This window comes from Gallinula chloropus (assembly GCF_964237585.1).
Source record: "Gallinula chloropus genome assembly, chromosome: 3".
NCBI lineage: Eukaryota > Metazoa > Chordata > Aves > Gruiformes > Rallidae > Gallinula > Gallinula chloropus.
Window position 1 is genome coordinate 46,677,850 of NC_140087.1, and position 20,014 is coordinate 46,697,863.

General features: G+C 38.4%; 1 protein-coding gene across 1 annotated transcript in view; it reads left to right on the top strand.

Annotated features, from left to right (window-relative positions):
• The window catches only part of SDCCAG8 (SHH signaling and ciliogenesis regulator SDCCAG8), a gene marked incomplete at its 5' end in the record, with an annotated part of 109,136 nt that overhangs the window by 36,597 nt on the left and 52,525 nt on the right, over positions 1–20,014 (top strand). Inside the window, one exon of the mRNA XM_084261782.1 lies at positions 2,073–2,215. Within this exon, the coding sequence (XP_084117908.1) occupies positions 2,073–2,215 (143 nt within the window). The remainder of the gene's footprint in view (positions 1–2,072; positions 2,216–20,014) is intronic.

Below are 20,014 nucleotides of genomic sequence, written 5' to 3' on the forward strand. Positions count from 1 at the left end.
AACATCTGGCCGATGGAAGCAGAACGTTTTCACCAGAGGTTCTTGCACTTACAGTTTGCTTCCTTCTGTGGGTCTGTGTCAAAACCTGACTGAGCCTGTTTAACTGGAGGCAATGGTGTAAAGCCCATCTGTTCCTTGAAACTTTTCCCTGAAGGAGTGATCTAGAGTGTATTTATGTTCTCAGCTGTGGTTGTGCTTTTTCAAGTACTTGGTTGATGCTTTTTGACTAATTTGTTGTTTGGGTTTTTAAAGGTATGCTGAATGGTTGTGTTCTTAAAGCAAAAGAATGTTGTAGAACTTGCTGATCTTTAACCTTGTAAAGACAGGGAGGAACTGGTGTCTCAGTGTACTACAAATGGTGAAAAGATAACATTAATGAACTGCTGCTCTTAGGACTAGAGTGTAGAGAACCCACAGAGACTTGTGTCGTTCTATTTAAAATATGCAGAAGTCTGTGGAAATAAATGAAAATGCATAGCATATGTAACAGAGTACCTTTGCACACCTGGCTTTAAAATATTCTGACAGTGTAATAGGTTGTAACATTCTTCAGAGGTGAAGAATGCTAACAATTTTTCTGATAGTTTCACTGTCTTTGTATTGGAACTTGGAGTTACTGATTTAATTTCCTTGGCAGTCTATATGATAAATCAAGGTGACATTCAAATTCTAAACAAAATTTCCTTTGTGAACCTTTTTTGAGTCTTCTTGGGGGCAAAGTAGGTACAGTTAAGTAATTAGCAAAATCTAAAATAAATTTTAAAAAGAACATTATAGAAACCTTTTCCTGATTGAAGAATCTGTGTTTGTCTGGGTCATCATATCTTTCTGTAAGTGGTTCAGGTGAAAAGGGACATCAGGTTTACGAAGGTGCTTCAAGTGCAAATGATCTGGATCAGATTACATTCATTTGTTCTTGTGGGACGTTTGAATGAATAATTTCATTAACTGAAAAAAAGATATTGAGACTTGTCTACATAAGGAAGCTAGCACAAAATAAGTTATGGTATGAATTTAAAGTATAATAGCTATTCAGCACTCCTTATATGAACAATTTTATTCTGTACTACAAATGACCTTTCACAGTTTAGTTGACTGAAAAACATGCAAGTTCCCTCCAGCCCCAACAATGAATAAATATTTCTGTAGGGAGTTAGTGCAGAATAGTTGCTACATGATAAAATACATTGTTAGCTTATTCTGTAGTCTGCTGCCCTCCTTAGAAGCATCCTTAGGACAAAGTATAATATTAAGTTACAGATGTATTCCTAAAGGTGGTGTATATGGACTCGGAGCAAAATGTGTTCCATCAGAATATTTGTGAAAAATGATTAAACTGCTGACAATAAGTTTCAGTCAGAGAGAGCAAGTCCAGTATGCTTTGCTGGAATCAAAGATGATGGTCATGCAAATTAGCTTATCGTTATTTGTAAAATAAATTAATAGACTCATTGACTGAGTTAAGATTTACTTGCTTGGTTTAGCTGACATAGAAGGACTAATGATGTTAGGAAAAATGATAGGATCAACAGCATCTGGTATGTTTGGATTTCAGTTATAAGTCATAAATAGCTAATTTTCCATAATGGTAAAATCACAAAATTACCTTTATTCTGTTGCATAACATTATATGAATATGACAAAGCTAAATTCCCATTGTCATTGCTTTTCTAATAGATAAGCAAAATAAATGACCACAAGAGCTGTCCTGTGGCAAACAGCTTCTGAAGATGGCTGTTACTCTGCTGCCTTCTGCCTTTCTAACAAATACGAAGCCTTCACATGAGAAAACTGGAAAAAGATTGAATGCATGTATTTCTTAAGTCATGTGATGACAATAACCATGGTTGTGTATTGATGTATTTAAATACAATAGTATTTTGGCTTTTCATAAAAATGGAATTTCAAATAATTTGTTTGTTTTGCAGTTTTTATCAACGAACTACTTTGTTCTAAGACAAAAACTTGCCTTGTTTTTGAGAAGCTTTGATCACTTTGAAATTTACTCTCTTAAAATGTGTATCTCTATACCTTCATTAAGCATGCTTTCTTTGGTTCTCCAATTTTCTAAGAAAATAGAACAACTAGGATTAGAGCTGAATGGAAACAAACAGCGTTTGGAACAAGCCCAGCAGGATGTGACAGGAGCCAGAGAGGAGTGCCTAAAACTGACAGAACTGCTGAGTAAATCTGAGCACCAACTGCACCTCACCAGGTACCCCTTATCCTATTACATGCTGTAGTACCAATTTAATTCTGTTAATTTTTTGCCACAGGCTTCCCTACAGTTGTTGTAGATATTTGCAGTCATTGACTGAATGGGCAGCCCTCAGTCATGTTAAAAGTGGAGATTTAAATAAGGGATTTCTGACCTAAAATTTATGAAAGTGAATTGCTAAGTGTGAAGAAAAATCAATGTTCAGCTCCAGTGTTGAATTAGCTTTTGGGCAAGAAGAGCACGGGAGAGTGCAGCTATATTCTTTTTGTTGTTGCTGTGTTTGGTAGGACAAAGACATTTTAAATGCTCTTTGAGACTCTAGTGTACAGCAGAATCTTTAAGCATAGGAGTTCTCAGATTAATAACCTTAAATTTCTGCAGCAGAAGGACCAGGAGTGTATAAATGAATGCAATCATGTTACACTTCATTGAAGATTAAACATTCAAAAGGTGATATTACTGTCTGTGTATAGGAGGTAAGCTCAAGTATGTGAGGAGGGTATTTAAGTCACTTACTCAGTGGAAATGAGGTACAAAGCAGACACTCTGTGATGAGAGACTTTGCCTGAGCTTATTCTATCCTCAGATACACCTCTCAAAGCCACTTGCTTTACTATGTATTACATGTTTCTAGAAAATACCTGAAGGTTAACATGCCAATTATTTATTACAGCTAGAGTTTTGATAACTGCAGGAATTTTTCCCTTTGCCACAGAAGATGGTATTTTCTGAGTCTTTGCAGGGTTTTGGATGTGTGTGTGTGTGTGTGTGTGTGTGTTTTGTTCTGTACCTCCCCAGCTCCTCCGAAGAATGAACATCCAGAAAGAAATCTGGCAGCTTTTACTCAGTCCTTAAGGAAGAAAGTTAATTTAGTTTAAATTTTACATGGGGGGGGGAAAAATCCTCAGATTTTTATCGCTTAACAGAAGTCTGCTTGTTTATCCAAGTCTTTGGGCTTTGTGAGAATTCTGCCATTGAGTAACTGGAAATAAAATAAAGCCTCTCTTAAACTATTAAATTCAATGAATCACTTTTTTATTCAGCTACATTTCTGTGTAATTCAAAGCACGGTTGTTTAACAGATGGGAGAAAGTACCACTCTAACAGCCTGTATTTAGAGAAAAAATATGCTAGAGGTTAATGAACTTGAAAAAAGTTTTGGGTGAGTTGTTAAGATATCTAAAGTTTGGATTTAGCAGAACTTTATTAATAATGATTTGTTGTGATAGTTAACCAAATGGCTTACCACGCTCCTTTTAGCAAAAGGCTGATTATATGCAACAAAGCTCTGGATATCTTGGAGGAAATCTGACTAGCCAATTTTTTTTTTTTTTTTTTTTTTTTGTTTTGGGTGAAAATGCTCAACTTATAAAAATGAGGTCTTTTGCCGGCTTTTACAGAGTGAGGTGCTTGAAGCTGGATACCTAACATGCAGATGATTCAGGTAGCTTTTCAATCAGTGATCCCTGACTCCGGAAATTTCTGAGATGCAAATCACTGGAGGCTGAAAATAATATTTTGGGCAAGTAATGCTCTGTGTTGCCCCTGTTTCACAAACCTCTGCTTTTTGAGGCAGATACTAAACTTCCACAGCTGCTTTGTCTGACTTAGTGCAGCCACTCTTCTGCAAATATCCTAGTCTTTATTTTAGTTCTTTATACTTTGTGTTCACATTATAGCCTCTGCTTGTAAGTATGCTTATAAGGAGTGAAATACTTTGTGCTGTTGTCTTAATTGTCAGGAAAACATACACATTGAAGCACGTAAAATAGGTTCAAATCTTTCTCCTTGATGTTCTCAAAATTCTATAATACTTTGTTCTCTGTAGGATTTTGTGTCCTCTTCATCTTTGTCTGCTTTCCAGGAATACATGAGGTGACGTTGCTGGCATAGGGAGGGAGGGAAGAAATGAAGGATTTGTTGCTCCTGAACTCTCCTGGTGTAGGGCAGGGTTTGAGATGTTCTGACTGACTTGTCTGGTTTCCCTGAGTTACAGAGGAAAAGATCCCCTACTGAAATGAATCTCTTTCCTTAGCCTATACTCTTTTTCTTCCTCTCAAATCACTTCCTGCCAGAACAGGCTTTCTCCTTTTTTCTCTGTTAGTGAAGGTATAAAAGTTACCTGTCTCAGTATGTTTTTAATGGATCGGTACCTCCATAGCTGTTGCACAGGAACTTCATTGCCTTAAGGTCTGCCTCCTTTCATTCTTTACTCCCTTCACCTCAAACTGCAGCTGTGCCAGTGAAAACACTCACTTGAAGGGTAGTGGTAATAGCAATCCTATGGGGGTTAGAGACCCATTCACTGTGACACTTGCCAAAGAAAACAGATTTTAAGCTCTAGAGTCCTGGCTGTGGGAGGTTGCTGAAGAAATTGCACTGATTTAGTACATCCCTTGGGTATTCTGTCCTTGGCCTTGTCTTGCTGATTTCCCTCTTTTCAGAAGAGGACCAGCTGGTCCACTCCATCTTCTCACTACGTGGGACTTGAGGCAGGCCTGTACTGCTGTTACAGGGCTGTGGATAGCCTTTCTGTTGCCTTGCATGACCTGTCTGGGTTGTTCTGGCAGAAATTACAGGTAGCTGAGGAGATACAGAGAGAAATCTTTGTTTTTAATGACTGAAATTGACATTACTGAAAAGTTCTTACTAGTTCACTAATCTAAGTTTTTGATGTAAATAAACAGAATAACAAAATGAGTACAAGAACTTTGGATTTTAATGTATGAAAATGAGATGATAAATATTATATGAATGGATTAAATGATAGAGAGTGTGCAGTCTATGTCTTCATGAGAAAAAGTGTGCTCTGCAAAACTGCGCTCTTCTCTGGGAGTCCCACTTCTTCCACTGCATCCCAGTTTTCAGACACCGTTGATTGATTACCAACTAAACAGCTTCTAAGTTAACAAAATGTACTTGTTAAAAATCAAGAAAAAGGTTACAATTAGCTATTCTAAACCATTGCCACAGAGTTTAAATTTGCCTTTTCCTATCACCTTTCTTCCTGGAGCAATATGTTGCTTAGAAAGCCGTGCTATTAACATGCATTTTTTTGCTATTGAATCTAGTTAGTAATTCTAATTTGTATGTCTTCAGATGACTGGGAAAATGCAGAACTTTTGCTGTGTAGTTTTGATTGTCACTCATGTAACTTTGCAGATGTCACTATGCTATGAGACTTGACCATGCTTCTTGAAAATATTTCTTTCTTGTACCCTATTTTCAGCTCCGTAGTTGTATTCAACTTGCCAGAGTTGGAGAATCTTAGGAAATTACTTCTGAACACAATTGCTGTTACTTGGGCAAGTTTGGGTCTGGCTAATGAATCTGAATCCATTCTTCAGGGTAGAAAACATTCAGATCTATTTTTCTTAGTTTGTGAGAAAATAATCGTTAAAAATCATGTCAGTATGCTAGTGGAAAAGATCACATAAAAGATACAAGATGTTAACAACTTGCCCAGATCTTAGCGTGTTATTTAATTAAATAAAATGTTTCATTATTCTTGTATAACAGAATCATTGTTAAAAATCTTTACTGTTTTGTCAGTCAGATGTAGTTCCAGTTTGTGTATACAAAAGCAGTTAAATAAGTTTTAAGAAGTGAGGGAATTGAACTTCAAAATTGAAGTACTTCTGCGACATCCTGCATTCCCTCAGTCACGGAGGCAGGAAGATGACGCAAGATATTTTTGACTGAAACGTCATAGAAAATTTGCTGGGAGATGTAATTGAGTGGAGTTGAAGCACATTTAATTTAATTTAATTTTTATTGCTTGTTTTGACAAAACATTCAAAGAAGTGTTTGAATGTCAGCTTGTAGGTGGGGAGAAATTGCTAAACATAGAAGAACTCATCCTTCCAGGTTCAGGTGACCCACTAAGTTACCCTGTATTCTTCACGAGAGTAAAATGGGGATTCAGCGTGGTATTACGGTGTGGCCAGTGGGTGTTGTAGTTCTTCAGATGTTTCTCTTTTATGTGACATTTCTTTTCTCCTTTACTTTTGAAAATGGTATAATCTCTCAAAAACGACATCTCCTAAGAAAGTGGCATTTGGTGAGTACAGTGGGCTTCAGCAGTGCTGTAGCCTTCCTACTGTGCATCTGCCCTTCTTCCTAGTTTCAATGACTCTATTAAGGCCAATTTATATTACATGTATAATAAATAAAGCACATAAATGTATCATTCCACCTCTGGGTTCCTGTGGTATTATTTAGTCACTGAAGCTTTGCTGTTGTGCTATATGTCGTCATTAACGCTCCTTGTTATAACTGTAGTATGCCTCAAACAGCGATTTTCCTATTTAAGCTAGACTATTGAATAATCAAATATAAACTAACTTCTTGATTTATAGAAGGTGGTTATGCATAGCTTTCTTGGGAGTTGCACCGTACTCAATATTATCTGTTGGGTTTTTTCTAGTAGGATCTATTATTTAGGAGCACCTTACCTTGTGCTTTTTCTAACAGTTTTAGCATGAGAATTAGTCCACAATCTATGCTGGAAAGGAGGTAATATTCAAAGAAATGCTGTTACTAATATTAAATGACTGAGATAAGTTTTATATTCTCAGACTGACTGACTGATGAAAGGACCAGTAACCCTTAAACGGGGATTGGGGCAGGGGGAGAAGCAGAAATGAAGTGTAAGCAGCAACTGATTTCTAATTTTTTATATTCTGCTCATCTTGTACAAAACTATTATTTTAAAATGCAGGAAGGAGTGATAACATGAGACAACTCTGATAACTAATAAACTTTTTAGATTCTGCTTGATATGTTTACTTTTCATTAAATTTAGGGATGGTTGCAACTATGTTGTTGTGATTCAGTCAACATTTATTTCTATCTGTTTTTCATATACAAAGGCATCGGGATGCCAGAAAATAAACTGTTAACGGAGAATTAACTTCTTTGGCACGCTTTCATACTTATCTTCCAAATTAAAGAAAATGAAATGGGCAGAAGCAGAGTGTAGATTACCTCCTTTTTGTCAAAAATGGTGGGAATTTGAAAATTAATAATAAAAAAGGGAACAGATGCAGTAACATGCCAGAGGGAGATTAATGTGGAGAGTAAAATCTGTGAGCAACAAAACTGAAGCAAACTGAATCAGTGGGAGGTGGTTGTACAATCAAAATCAGGATAAAAGAGAAATTACAAACAACCCTGCACTTGTCAAAGTAGTAGTAATGAAATCCTGACTCTGCCAGCAGCGAGAACCTGTGTTAGCACTTTGGGGTAAGGCCGGGAGCCGGGTGCCAGGTAGGAGGGCAGCGCGAGGCTGCTGGGCGGCAGCCATCGCGTGTGGAACAGATGGCGGGGAAAGCTGGCCGGGGAGGGGCTCCTTCGCAGAGCTAATCAGACAGTAACGGATAGGGCAGCTGGGAGGACTGACCACCGAGAGGCAAGCGGCGGGGTAGCCGCAGCCTTCCATGATGTGTGCAGTGGTGTGCCCGTCGGCCGGAGAGAAGACCTTGTAACGTCTTTCCCGTGCGGCAGCCGCACAAACTTTGGAGGCGTGCGGCGGACCTTGCCCTGGGTTAGGGGAGAGGGGAGGCACCGACCGACCACTGAGCTCCCTGTGCGGCCCGCTGGGCTCTCAGCGCAGCCCACCTAGGTGTACTGTGCCCCTTGCTGCCTCAAAAATACCTGCCTTTGCTCTCGGTCCCATCGCGTGATAAGGTTACGTGTTTCCGTATTTTATTGTAGCGGCGTGGCGAAGGCAGAATCTGGCGAGTGACAGAAACACAGAAGCACGTGGGTCCGGAGACTGATCCAGCAAATCGATAAGAAAATTTTATTCCCGTTGAAAGGGGGAGAGCTGTAGGTCAGCACCTTCCCACAGGGTTGGGCCCCTCCGATGAATGAAACCAGTTTTCTGATGTTTTATTTTTGCTCAGAGGAGGCACTTCCCTCTTCAGAATTGAGAGCTCGTGAGGAATGAATGGAGGTCCGAGCCTTCTGATCTTGAGTCACATGAATAATTTGACTCACGTAAGAAGTAAAGATCAATAGGATTTCTTGTGCGAGTAAGCGGTAGTCATGTGCGAGAGGATTACAAGGTCGTGCCCCGTGTTGATGAGTGTCAGCTTGAAAAAGAAATTAAAGCAAAATTTTTATCAAGGAGAGGGGGGAAATAAAATCCTGAAGTGCAGCAAGGGAGACCTGACCTATTACTGCCCGGTTTTGTTTGATCGGGATATGTGATACTTTTTTTATTTTTAGATGATTTCAACAAAGAAATCTACGTCTCCTGCATCTGCTTTTTTGAACTTGTATATCTGTCGTCTGCAGAAGGTTTATAGCTTGGCTCAATTATTCATTTTGAGCAGGGAGGGGAAGAAACATTACAGGGATTTGAAATAGGTGGTATAACATAGCCATATGCTATTTATGCAGCAGTTTCTGCAATAAATCTAATTTGGTGCTGTCAAAAAAAATTAGACTTATTTGGTATAGCAGCACATTAGTAAATGATTGTGGTAGCTTTGAAAGTTGTCATTCACTCTGCTTTACTTGCAGTAGAATCTTGCAAAGCTTTTTTTCCCCTTGCCTTTTTCCCTGAGCAACTCTGTGAAAACGTCTCAGTTCTTTGTCCTGCAGCTGTAGAAACCACAAAATATTTCCACAACTGAAAAGAAAGCCTTGCTTTAACATAATTGAAGAAGGGGATGGAAGAAAGAATAACCTCTATTGTTAGCAACTATATGAATATATAGGTGGAAAAAAATCAATAAAGTGGTGGGGGGGATAAATTTCTCCCTTGCCTACAGGTTTTCATAGTGCAGCTGAAATTGTTTATCTGATTATACAGCATGTAGATAAATTAGCTGCTCTGCGTTGTTATAGAAGGTAAAATATTTTACCTGCCATGATAAGACCATATGCTGCTTTACGAAGACTGATACTGAATGATTTGAAATAAATCGGCTCTGTCGTCTTCTGGCACTGCCTTGTTGAAATTTCGAAGCTGATATGCTCTGTGTCAAGATAATACACAATTATTTAAACATCTTTCTATTTAATCATTTAAACATATTTAAGATGATTGGACAAACATGTCAGGGCCTTTGATAAAATTTAAAAGGGGAAGGAAGGAAGAAAATACAAACGAAGTGGTGTAGAATAAATCCAAAGTGGTCTATTAATTTTGAATGCAAAAGTCTTTATAAATCACCTTTTTTAAACGTTTTTAAAGAGTGTAGGCATGGTTGACAATGTAACTAACTGTCCTACCGTGGAACTTTCTCAACGAAAAGGCAGGAATACATTTTTAGATTTTGGTCTTGCATTCATCTAAATTTTTCTTCATGGCATTTAAACCACAACTGGTCACATCAAATTTCTCTAATGATTTCATCTCTTGTGCGTCGCATCAGGGTGTTGAGGCAGCCAAATTGCTGCTGCATGTAGAGTGTGGTTCAGGAGCAGTGACAATACTTAAAGCGCTTTGGAGCGAGCAGTGAATTCAGACGAAATACAGAAGAGAGTAACTGCTGTAAAAAATAAACCTCTTTATAAGGTCTTTGTTTTGAGCAGTTATTATTCAGCACTAACAGTAATAAGTTTATGCATGTGTATCAAATATTTACTTTGATCTCATTCAAATTAGGTTTTCTATTTGTGTGACTAATGACAACAGGGTAATGATTTTAATTTTTTTTTAATCATAAAAATCTTTGACACGTATTCAAGGCTGCTGGATTTTTGCTGAATATGCTACTGGAAAACATGTTTCTGATTTTTATCTTTATTTTTGACTTGTTCTAGGGTTTTTCTCTCAAGTACATCTGAAAGCTTGTTTTTACAATAAGATATATGATTTCTATCAGCACTTGGTATTTGTGAACTTAAGAAATTTCGAAAGCACAAGGCAGCTTTTAAAAGTGCATTCAGAGTTGTTTATTTTGTGCAGTCACAGTGATTGTTGGTTTGCTGGGTTTTTTTCTTCTGTGCAAGATTCTGCTCCTGAAATTCTTGCCTTGGAAAAAACTCCACAGAGAACCACCCAATGGGTCCTCATCTGGAGATGTTATCGAACTTGACACTGAAAAGCATCAGCCTGTAGGTTGTCATCTCTGCAGAAGGTAGTGAGTGGATGAAGGGAGGAAGAAAAATGACCCGAGCATGCCAGCTTTGGCTGCCTGTCTGCTCTCCTCACCTCTTGCTCAGCGCCCTTGTGCCGGTGATTGGCCGGGGGAGAGCGTGAGCTGGGAGATGCCTGTCCTGAGCGAACAGATGAGCACAGCCTCTGCTCTCGGCTACTTGACAGGGCTGACCTCCTTCCCCTGTCTCTGCTGGCACTGTGGCAAGCTTCATAGCGTGCCACTGGTGGTTACTCCTGTGTTCCTGGTGGTATCAGACTACGTTTTTTGTAGAAATGGGAACAACTGTTCTGGAATAGCTTCCCCTTGCTGTTCAGGTGCCTTCTGCAGGGCTTAAATCAAACTGGGGAGTAAAAGTTTCTCTGTAGTTAGGTGGGACGCTGCTGCATATGCTTTTTGTTCCAGAGTTCCTCTTCTATTTCCAGTGCTGTTAACCTGCATGTTCACCTTCTAATGGAGGAAGATCATAGCATCAGAAAACAAATCCCCTTGTAAGGCATATATCAGTATTAAGTTGTTATTCAGCTAAACTTGTGCAGTATTTGTCAATGCAATTTTTATTAGAGTCAAATTCAGACCTAACATAAGTATAACTGCATTTCTGCTAATGAGATTGGATTACCTCCTGGATTTGCTCCCAGAAAGCTTTACTTTAAATTAATTTTTGGTAAAAGAGTAATAAAATGGGTGGTTCATTATAATTGCTTACAAAACTATGTATTTTATTTTTTGGTACTGTATTTAATCTTGGTGTAAGATTTTGTTATTTTTTTAAAGGATACCCAAGGTATGCTGTGAAATTTGAAAGGTATTTCTTATTTTAGAAGAATGAGACTGTTGAGGAGGTTAGTTAATAATTCAGGAGCTTGTGGTTATCAAAATATATTCCTGAAAAGAAATATGGGCACAGGAATTGCTAAAAATAGTATCCTGTTGACAATATGAGTTTAGCCTCAGCCCTGACAAAGGTTCTTTACAATTTGTCTCAACGTGGAAAGCAGTATTTTAACAAAGAGTTGCATGTCTGTGTTTTAAAAGGCAGGAAAAATACTCAGGGTTTTGATTGTTTTCACAGTGTTGCTTGTGAAACATTAGTAGGTAAGCTTAAAAAAATAATAACAAAAAACCAAAAGATACTGCAGATGAAATAATTTACAGTGCATGCTGTTGGCCGCTTTAAGGTTTTACTGTAAACTTATTCAGCTGTTCCCATTTTCTCTTTGCATTTTTAGTATCTTTCTTACACAGTGTTAAAATGGGAGTCAAAAGCTTTTCTTTATTATTTTATTTGTATTTTTTTATTAGCCTTTTCCACTTTTTTACATAACTCTGCAAGTCTCTCAGGCTATGCTAGCCTTTGCAAGAAGGTACAGATATATGTCTATGAAGAAAAACACATTAGCTGTTGGAGTTAACAAATGATGAATAAAGCTATTCTTTTGCTTCTGTATTATTTCTCCTATACCCTAAACCGATCTTCAGAAATACAGGACTGTAAAGAACTTCATCTTCTGCTGGTTAGCAGAAGTGGATTTAAATCCACACCGACAGTTCATTTGACAATGACCTTGAGGGGCTTTGCTTCTTGAAGAAGAAAGCAGAAGCTTGCGGTAAACAAAGTTCACTTCTGACAGATGGATTGAATGACAGAAAGGTTGCGAGTGCCAGAATAGCCCTGGCAGAGGAGGAAATGTTCAGTGGAATCCAACAGGAGAGGAGGTGTGAACAGGTGCAGGGTTGCTGACGGAAGGGGAACCAGATGGAAGGAGCCAGAGCCAGTTTATTTAAAGGAAAAGGCAGAAAACACTGAAAGGCTGTGCGATCAGTGGCTAAAAGTGTGCATGGAAGAAGGTAAAAATTCACAAAGCAAAACTGCACAGTGGGATATCTAGCACTTAACATAATGGTAGTAATTTGTGAGTTTCGTTTCAAAGTTGCTATTGAAATACATTTCTCCCTTACCCGTGACAGCATAAGGAAGAGAGATTTACAACCTGACCCCCCACAAAAAAATACCCATCCAAACTCTCAACTGTTACACTGTCTGTCCGTTATTTCTAATACTAATGTGCAGACAGTTACAGTTGGGATAACACAAGAATTATTCCACAGTTGACAAAACCAATAAAAAGCAAATAATGCTGCCTTCTGATTTTTGTACCTCACCTGTTCATACCTAGCTCCTGTGATATGTGTGTAGATAGACACGTCTCTCTCTGTGAGGTTTCTGTAATATCTAAGCAAATCACCAATGGTCAAATACACCGTAATGCTAGCACATCATTTCCCATCTTCCTTGCTTTTGGTCACAAGTTTGTCAGTTTGCTGGAATGTGTGGTATCTTGCTGTAGGATGGGGGAGAAGTCTAGCTTACCCTAGATCAGATTCCCTCAAAACCAAATATTGTCTTTCAAATTGTCATCCTGAAGAATGCTTTGTTCTGTCAAATTGTTCTGCTTCTTCCCAAGCTGTTCATGTGAGGCTTGGTCCTTTGGAGGCAGAGAGAACTGTTTCTCTGTCCTTAACTTCAGCAATAGCTAGGGATAGTTAGCAACTTCAGTGTATCGGGCCTGTGGCAGCTTAACTACCAGTTACGTGTCCAAACCTAATGCCTGTGAAAAATGTAGGTGGCTGCTGAACAGTCATTCATAGCGCATCTGTGATCTACTGGATCATTCAGCTGTGCTGATCTGATCCGGGTCAGGTGTGAGCACACAGTCACTACCCTTTGGAATCAGCTAGAGCATGCAATGCAGTGTTTATGCTGACTTGATGCCAGCTGCAGTAGGACAGATGATACCTGATTCAGCATAAAGCTTACTGGTACAAAGTTAACGTACCAAAAACATTGGGTCTTTGAACAAATTTAAATTGGCAGAGTGAGTTCATAGCAGATCAGGTCTCTGCATCATTGAGCTGCATCATTTTTTGATTCAATAGTAGGAGCCTGACAGTTGAATTTACTGTATTAGCAAGCTGAGCCTTGAAGTACAGAGTTACAATTGTTCAAAGCTGGTCTGAGTCTGTGCTGCTGCTGAAAAAGCAAATCCCTAGAGTGGCAATATGTGGCTGGCCACAGCCAGGCCCTTGCTTGTGCTGATGCGGGAAGACAGGCACCAGTATGATCAGGTGGTCCAGGACATTAATCAGATTGAAATGGAGTAATTTGTTCTTGCAGAAGTTTCATGGGTGCTAATTATAAGAGGCTGAAAAGAGAGGACTGGACCCTATGTTGGCAATGTCTCTTTAGACTGACTTAAGTTGGTCCTGAAGCTGCCTTGTAAGGCATTGCTGTTGCTACATTCAAGAATCACCATAATTTGAGAAAATTACTCCTTCATTTCTTTATTTTAAATACAGTGAAACTAATTGAAATAACTTTGTGTACATGGAGTAAATGCCTCTAAAAATCTTCTGTGGAATGAAAACATTTCTACATTTGGCCATTAGCAAAAGTGTCTTGTGGATTGAAGGTAGAAAGAACATTCTAGAGAAAGGGACATGGTACCGTAAAGTGCTTACTAAGGCTTCACAAAAACCACTTCTCATGTTGCATCTTCCCATGTAACTTCTATTTAGTACTTAATTGTTTGTATCTGTAGGGGCTTATAAGCCAAATAGTTCACAATCTGATGGCAATAACCGCTGCAGAATGAGTGGTTACTTGCAAGGTACATATCTTGCTGGTGCAGTATATAGATGTACCAGAAATACCAGATTTTGGTTCTAAGTCAGTATAGTTGACCTAGTATGAAATGTTAGCTACTGTTAGAGATGCTTTTTTTCCCCTTCTCTAACAGGGAAATAATGATAATATTTAGCTGTGACTTGGCTTGGTATACGGAGAACTATCCAGATCGGGAAGTTGTTGTCTATGTTGGGGAACTGGTAGTTCTCTGTATAGATCTTCAAGGCATAATCAAAAGAATAAAATAATGTTTAGAGGGTAGGTGTTTGCAAATTCTTTCTTTTTAGCTGAATTTAAAACAAGAAATCCAATCCTTTACTTTTGTTCATAGACCTAGTAAATAGAAGTGGAGATTGAATATACCATCAGTTATATATGTGCTCTCAAGCTTCTTTGTCTCAGCTGAACTTCCCTAGGAGTAACACTGTCTTTCAGTTCCTGTGCCCTTTTAAGTTTTCATCTTTCTCATGCCCATCAATTTCTCCAGGTAGTGGTAAGTCTGAAAAGTTTTCAAGTACAATAAGGGCTCAAAAAGTATAGTAGGAATCTCATACACTGTCTATAATGTATAGTATCTTCTGATGCCTCAACTATGGTGTATAGGGCCAAGTGGAGGATTTAGACTTAGTGTTTTATTGTTTCTGTAGACAATATTATTTAAAGTGCAAATATATATAAAAGTTACAAGGTGGTTCCAGTGGAATAGCTGATTCTATATAGAGGAAGCTGAAAAAAAAATCAGTGGTAACAAAGAGTTCATATACTGTGGTTTCCCTTTCAGCAGAATTAAAATTCTCAGGAAAAAACCTGAATGTGGTATACCAACATGACATTATTTGGATTCCCAGTGTGTGAGAATACAGTTGGGTAATTATTTGCATTGCAGGGAAAATAGTTTGAAGCTAATTTGTCAAACAATTGCAGTTAGTCTCATGATAAAGTTAGAAATGTGGACATTGCTTAATCTTTTCATGTTTTCTCCCCCAGAATTGTCTCTTGGTTTGTTTTAGTGTTGGTGGTGTTTTAATGTATGTTTATTTGTTTGTTTCATTTGTTTGGGGTTTATTGAGGTGTTTTCATGAGGTAGCAGTGGACTGGCAGAGCTGTCTCTTCAGTCTTTTATCTCAAGTAGGGTAGTAAAACCTTACGTTTGGTCAGTTCATTAACATGCTTTAAAGGTATTTCTACTTTAAAGTTTTTTCTGTAGCATCTTCTGTCTTTCCAGATCTGTATTTAAATAGCTTAATCCATTTGAGTGCTTAATTCTTCACCACTTTGCTTGACCATTATGTAACTTTTCTAATTGCTTGTAGTAGCTTCTGCTTCACATAGTTACTCTGACATTTCACTATTGTAGGAAACTCTTTGTATCTCTTATCTAATGTAACTGGGCACCTTATACTGTAAAAACAAAAACTAAAAATTATTTTTTGAAGCCTCAATTCTAACAATTAAGAGTGCTTGCATCCCTAACAATTGACAACTCTACCAACTAAATTAATAATTAGGTCTCTGGAATATTTGATGGTGCGAATGTAGATCGTGCTGCAGCTCACCAGACACAGTGTGCTGGCTGGGGCAGTTTCCAGAAACTTGAGCTTTCTGCTGAGAAGACCTGGCAGCCGGCTCCAGAATCAGCATCCGGTCAGCTCCCAGAAACAGACCTAAAGAGCAGCGCAGTGGGTAACTCCCACAATGAGATACAGGAAGGGCAATTTTTCAGCAACTTGGAGAGGTTTAAAGAAATTACCTGGTCATGACACTTTTAAAAAGTGTTTCTGCATAATTCTTGCATAAGCATGCACATGTTCTTTTCCTTTTTTTCTTTTTCTTTTGACATAAGAACATTCGTTTCTTGCCTCTCCTTCTGCCCTGTAAAAGCACCATGAGCCATAAAATCCATCCAGTCCAAACATGCTGTGGTGGATTTGCACATGCACTGAAGTAGTCAGAACCAGTATTACATAAAATCGGGTGGCAAAAAAAATCTACAGGGTTTTATAAGAGAAACTGTCCTTAGTCATATCAATCCGAGGTATTAACAAGGACCTATTAGATGAAAATAGGCATTACAAAGGAAACCTGACTTAAGAGAAAGGGAGAAATCCTGTGACCGTGAGACTTACTAGTGATTTGTCCCACACATACAAGCAAGGTACATGTTCTAGACCTCTGTTAATTTAGAATGTGTGGAAATGAATAATTTTGAATCATAGCTACACTTAAAACCAGCATTTAGTGATTTGCCTGCAGAATTTGGGGTCTTACATAGTGTATTTCCTTACCTAAATGTTTGAAAATGTTAAGACTTCAGATAGCATAAGGTAGAACTCTGTAAATGCATTCTCCTTTATAAATACCCAAACAGGATACTGCGGTGCAGATTAATTAAAAGGCAGGTCTGAAAACGGTTTTGTAGGACTTCTGAATTAATAGAGAAAATGATTTAAGACCATTCCTGGGGAGAATGACTTCTTGGTAAAATGCATTTCTTTTTTTTCCATATCTGCAGACCAATCTTTAGGCTTGTCTGCTGACCTGAAAACAAACAAACTCTTATCCTTCTGTGTATGACATGCTTATGAAGGAGGACAGAGGGAAGAAATTTGTGAAGTGTTCTGACCTAACATATGATCTTATTCTATATACTTTCTTTTATGAACTCTATCATTGTGGTATTTGAATGCTTTCTGCAAAACAGTAAGAGGTCTGTAAGTGTTCCCTAAGAGCTTGCACACGTTTTTCTGATGTTTCCCCTTGCAGTACAGGGTAGGTATTGTGACCTCTTTTTTCAAGTGAGGTTTTTTTGTGCTTTGCACAATGCTGCATGTTTTGGTGTTTTTCCCCTGTAGCATGAGAGAAGAGCAAGGATATAATCTGGTTTTCTATTCTTCCCTTGACACATGTAGCTGATAGAATAATATAAAATAACCTATGAGAAGGTGGTTCAGAAAGCTGCTTGTAATGGACAGTCCACTGGTTCTACGTCATGAAAGCTTGCAAAGTAGACTGCATAAAACATTGCTGAGCCTTTCTACCCAAAGCTATTGGCTAAAATCTGTAGGGTTTCTAATACACATAGGGTTTTAAGTCCTATCTTCCCAAATTTTCTAATTGATTTGAGTGCCCTCAGGACAGATTTTGTTAAATATACTGTGAATTAAGTGCTTGAGTACCTTCTCAAAAACATTTTTCATTTTGGTATAGAGAAGTTTATGCTGCATCTTTATTTTCAGAAGTACTGGCAGAGAAAGTAAGTGGCCTCTGGAAAAGCTGAGGGAGCCCTCAGACGAGTGTTGCTGTTTCTGAGGTGATTTATTGTTCAGTAGTTCACAGTGCTTGGCCCACTTGGCTACCTGTTATTTACAAAAGAGGTCTGTGCTCAATTGCTGAGGGTCAGCTGGTCCTCTTGCTGCCCAAGTGTGAGTGTTGGTCACGAGTTCGAGGACTAGTCATTATTTAGGCCAACAATCTTTTTTTGGTTCGGATCCCTCCAAATATTTGGAATGCTAAATGCCAACTACTCCTCAATAATATGTGAAGTCCAGTTTAAAGTAGGTATATATGTAAGCCTAAAATAACTTGTAATTACATTTCAAACTAGCATTAACGAGAAATGAAGATGTCAAATATAAGGATATGATAACCTTTTGTGTGCAACTGAACTGAGATAATTGCTACAGTATTTTAATTTGTCCAATTAAGTTCATAGTCCTTACTAATGGGTCCATTAGCTTTTTACAGAATGCCACATGTTGATCTCATGGAACAATCAAATAGTCAATATATAGGAAGCATGGTTGCTTCACGTCATTGTTGTTTTGTCAGGAGACTTACTGGCAACCTCCAGTCAGAGGCCTAATTTGACACTGAGACTCATCCTGTATTTTTTTCATTTTGTGTTTTTACTGTTACAAAGCAAAAAGACTTGCAGAAGTACCTCCCATTGAACTGTGTAGTGAAAATCAATGTTTTATCACTTGAAGCTCTTCCCTTCTTTTACAGTCAAAAATCAATGAGGTATTATGTCAAATATAGCTTTCACATTGTTAGTCTTTACATCCTTCCTTTTTCTTTACTATGAAGCCATTTAGCAGGAGTAGTCTCCTATTGAAATGGATTGATGATCCAGTTTTTAATTAGTGGTAGGAAAGGTGTTTGGGTTTTGTTGTTTGGGTTGTTTGGTTTTTTACTAAATTTGTTGGCTCAAATTCACTCAGCATAGTTTTCTGTTAGCTTCGAGGTCAAGGTGAATTTTCACTTTATTTTCAGCAAGGACTTTTTTTTTTAAGATTTGCAGATGATAGCCATTTTGTTTTTCCTGTGCTACAAGCTACAGTTTACTGTGTCTGTATTATTATTATTGTTATTGTTATCACTATTATTTTGTCAAAAATATTTAGAAAGAGTAGCTTTCACTACAAACCTGTCTCCCATTCATTGAGATATGTGAACAAGTTAATGGAGTAGGCTGCTCTTGACAGCTATAACACAGGCTCAAAACAATCAGTGTTTAGAACTAAAATCTCTGTGAAAAACTTGCTCTTCAAAACAGGCCTCAAGGAGAGCTTGAGTGTGCTTCTGAGGGAATGAGTCTCTGAATGCTTCTGCCCAAAAATGAAAATTTCCATGAGTTCAGTGCTTCTCTTTTAGTAAAGCTGATCAGTGTTATGGTCAATTCCATCACATAGGCATTTCTTTGGTGTGTTGCAATGGATATGATGTGAAAGAACTCTAATTTTTGTTACGGTCTCAGATTTTGATTCAGTGTTTGCATTCCAGTAGAGAACAGGCTGCTATACTCTGTCCCCCTTTTTGATACCTATAACTGATGCTCTAAAAAGTTCTGGTACAATTACTCTTTAGCTGTTGTTTCTGATTCAGGTTTTACCTGTGTCATTAAAATTAGGCTGTTGTCACTCTGCTTTGCACTGCCTGTGTGCTTTCCTTTAGCCAATATGAGAAATTTGTGAGTTTTTGTAGGAGGAAGCTCCTTATATTTTAACATTAACACTGGAGGGGTTTCCTTTTGTCTACAATCCATAGCTTTTCTTAAATCAATCTCCACTTTTTTCACATTTCAGAGTAATTGCAAATAAACAGCCAGTGTCAAACCTTCTAAAACTCTCACAGAATGTTTTCTGGTTGTAGCAGGAATGTTACCAGTAGCTCCTGAAATCTCTCTGGTGGCTTTCTGCATGTTTTATCCATGGCCTGGGGTTTTTGTGGGGGTTTTTCTGTGTGGTTTTTTTGCATGCTTTGCGTTGGTTTCTGTCTCTGTATATGTAAAATGTGTTGGGGAAATTTTCTGTAGGAAGGCAGAGAGATTAAAGAGCAGAGAAGGTGTCAACTCAAGTTGTAGGTGAAAGACCTGCCACTCAGTTTAGACATCTTTGGCTCCAGGAGAACTTTTTTGTTCCTTGGCAGCTGTAGGCATTTCAGATACTGTTCTTTATGTGGCCCTCTTTGTGTCTGAATCCCAGTATTTTTGTGGGTGCTAAGATCAAGACTAGTCAGCTACCCTTCTGCCTAAGACTTACATGTATTTTCCTAGTCTTGTAGTTGAGCTTTTATCCACTGTATAAAGTCATCTATTTTCACCCACCCCATGTACACTTCAGACACAGGGAACTCACCAGGCATCCGTGGTTTCTGAGCTCCCATTAATTGGCTTTGTAGGGTAAATAGCATAGGTGAGCAGCTTTTTTTGATGGAGCCCCTTCCTTAGCAAGAGTGTTTCTGGTGGCAGCAGGTCCTCTGTTTATTTTGAACTTGCCTGTTAGCATACGTTTGATAGAAGGGACCTTAGCAAAGAGGAATGGCCCTTTACTGGCTTGCCTTGGTAGCTTGAGCATGCTGAAGGCTCCCCCAGGAATGCAAGGCAGCCAGCTGTTTGCCAGGTGCCAGCCCAGCACCCAACAGCACTCCTCCATCTCATGTGAGACACTATTAAGTCAAATACTGTGCTACTGCTGCTTTCTTTAGCTGGAAGTGCCT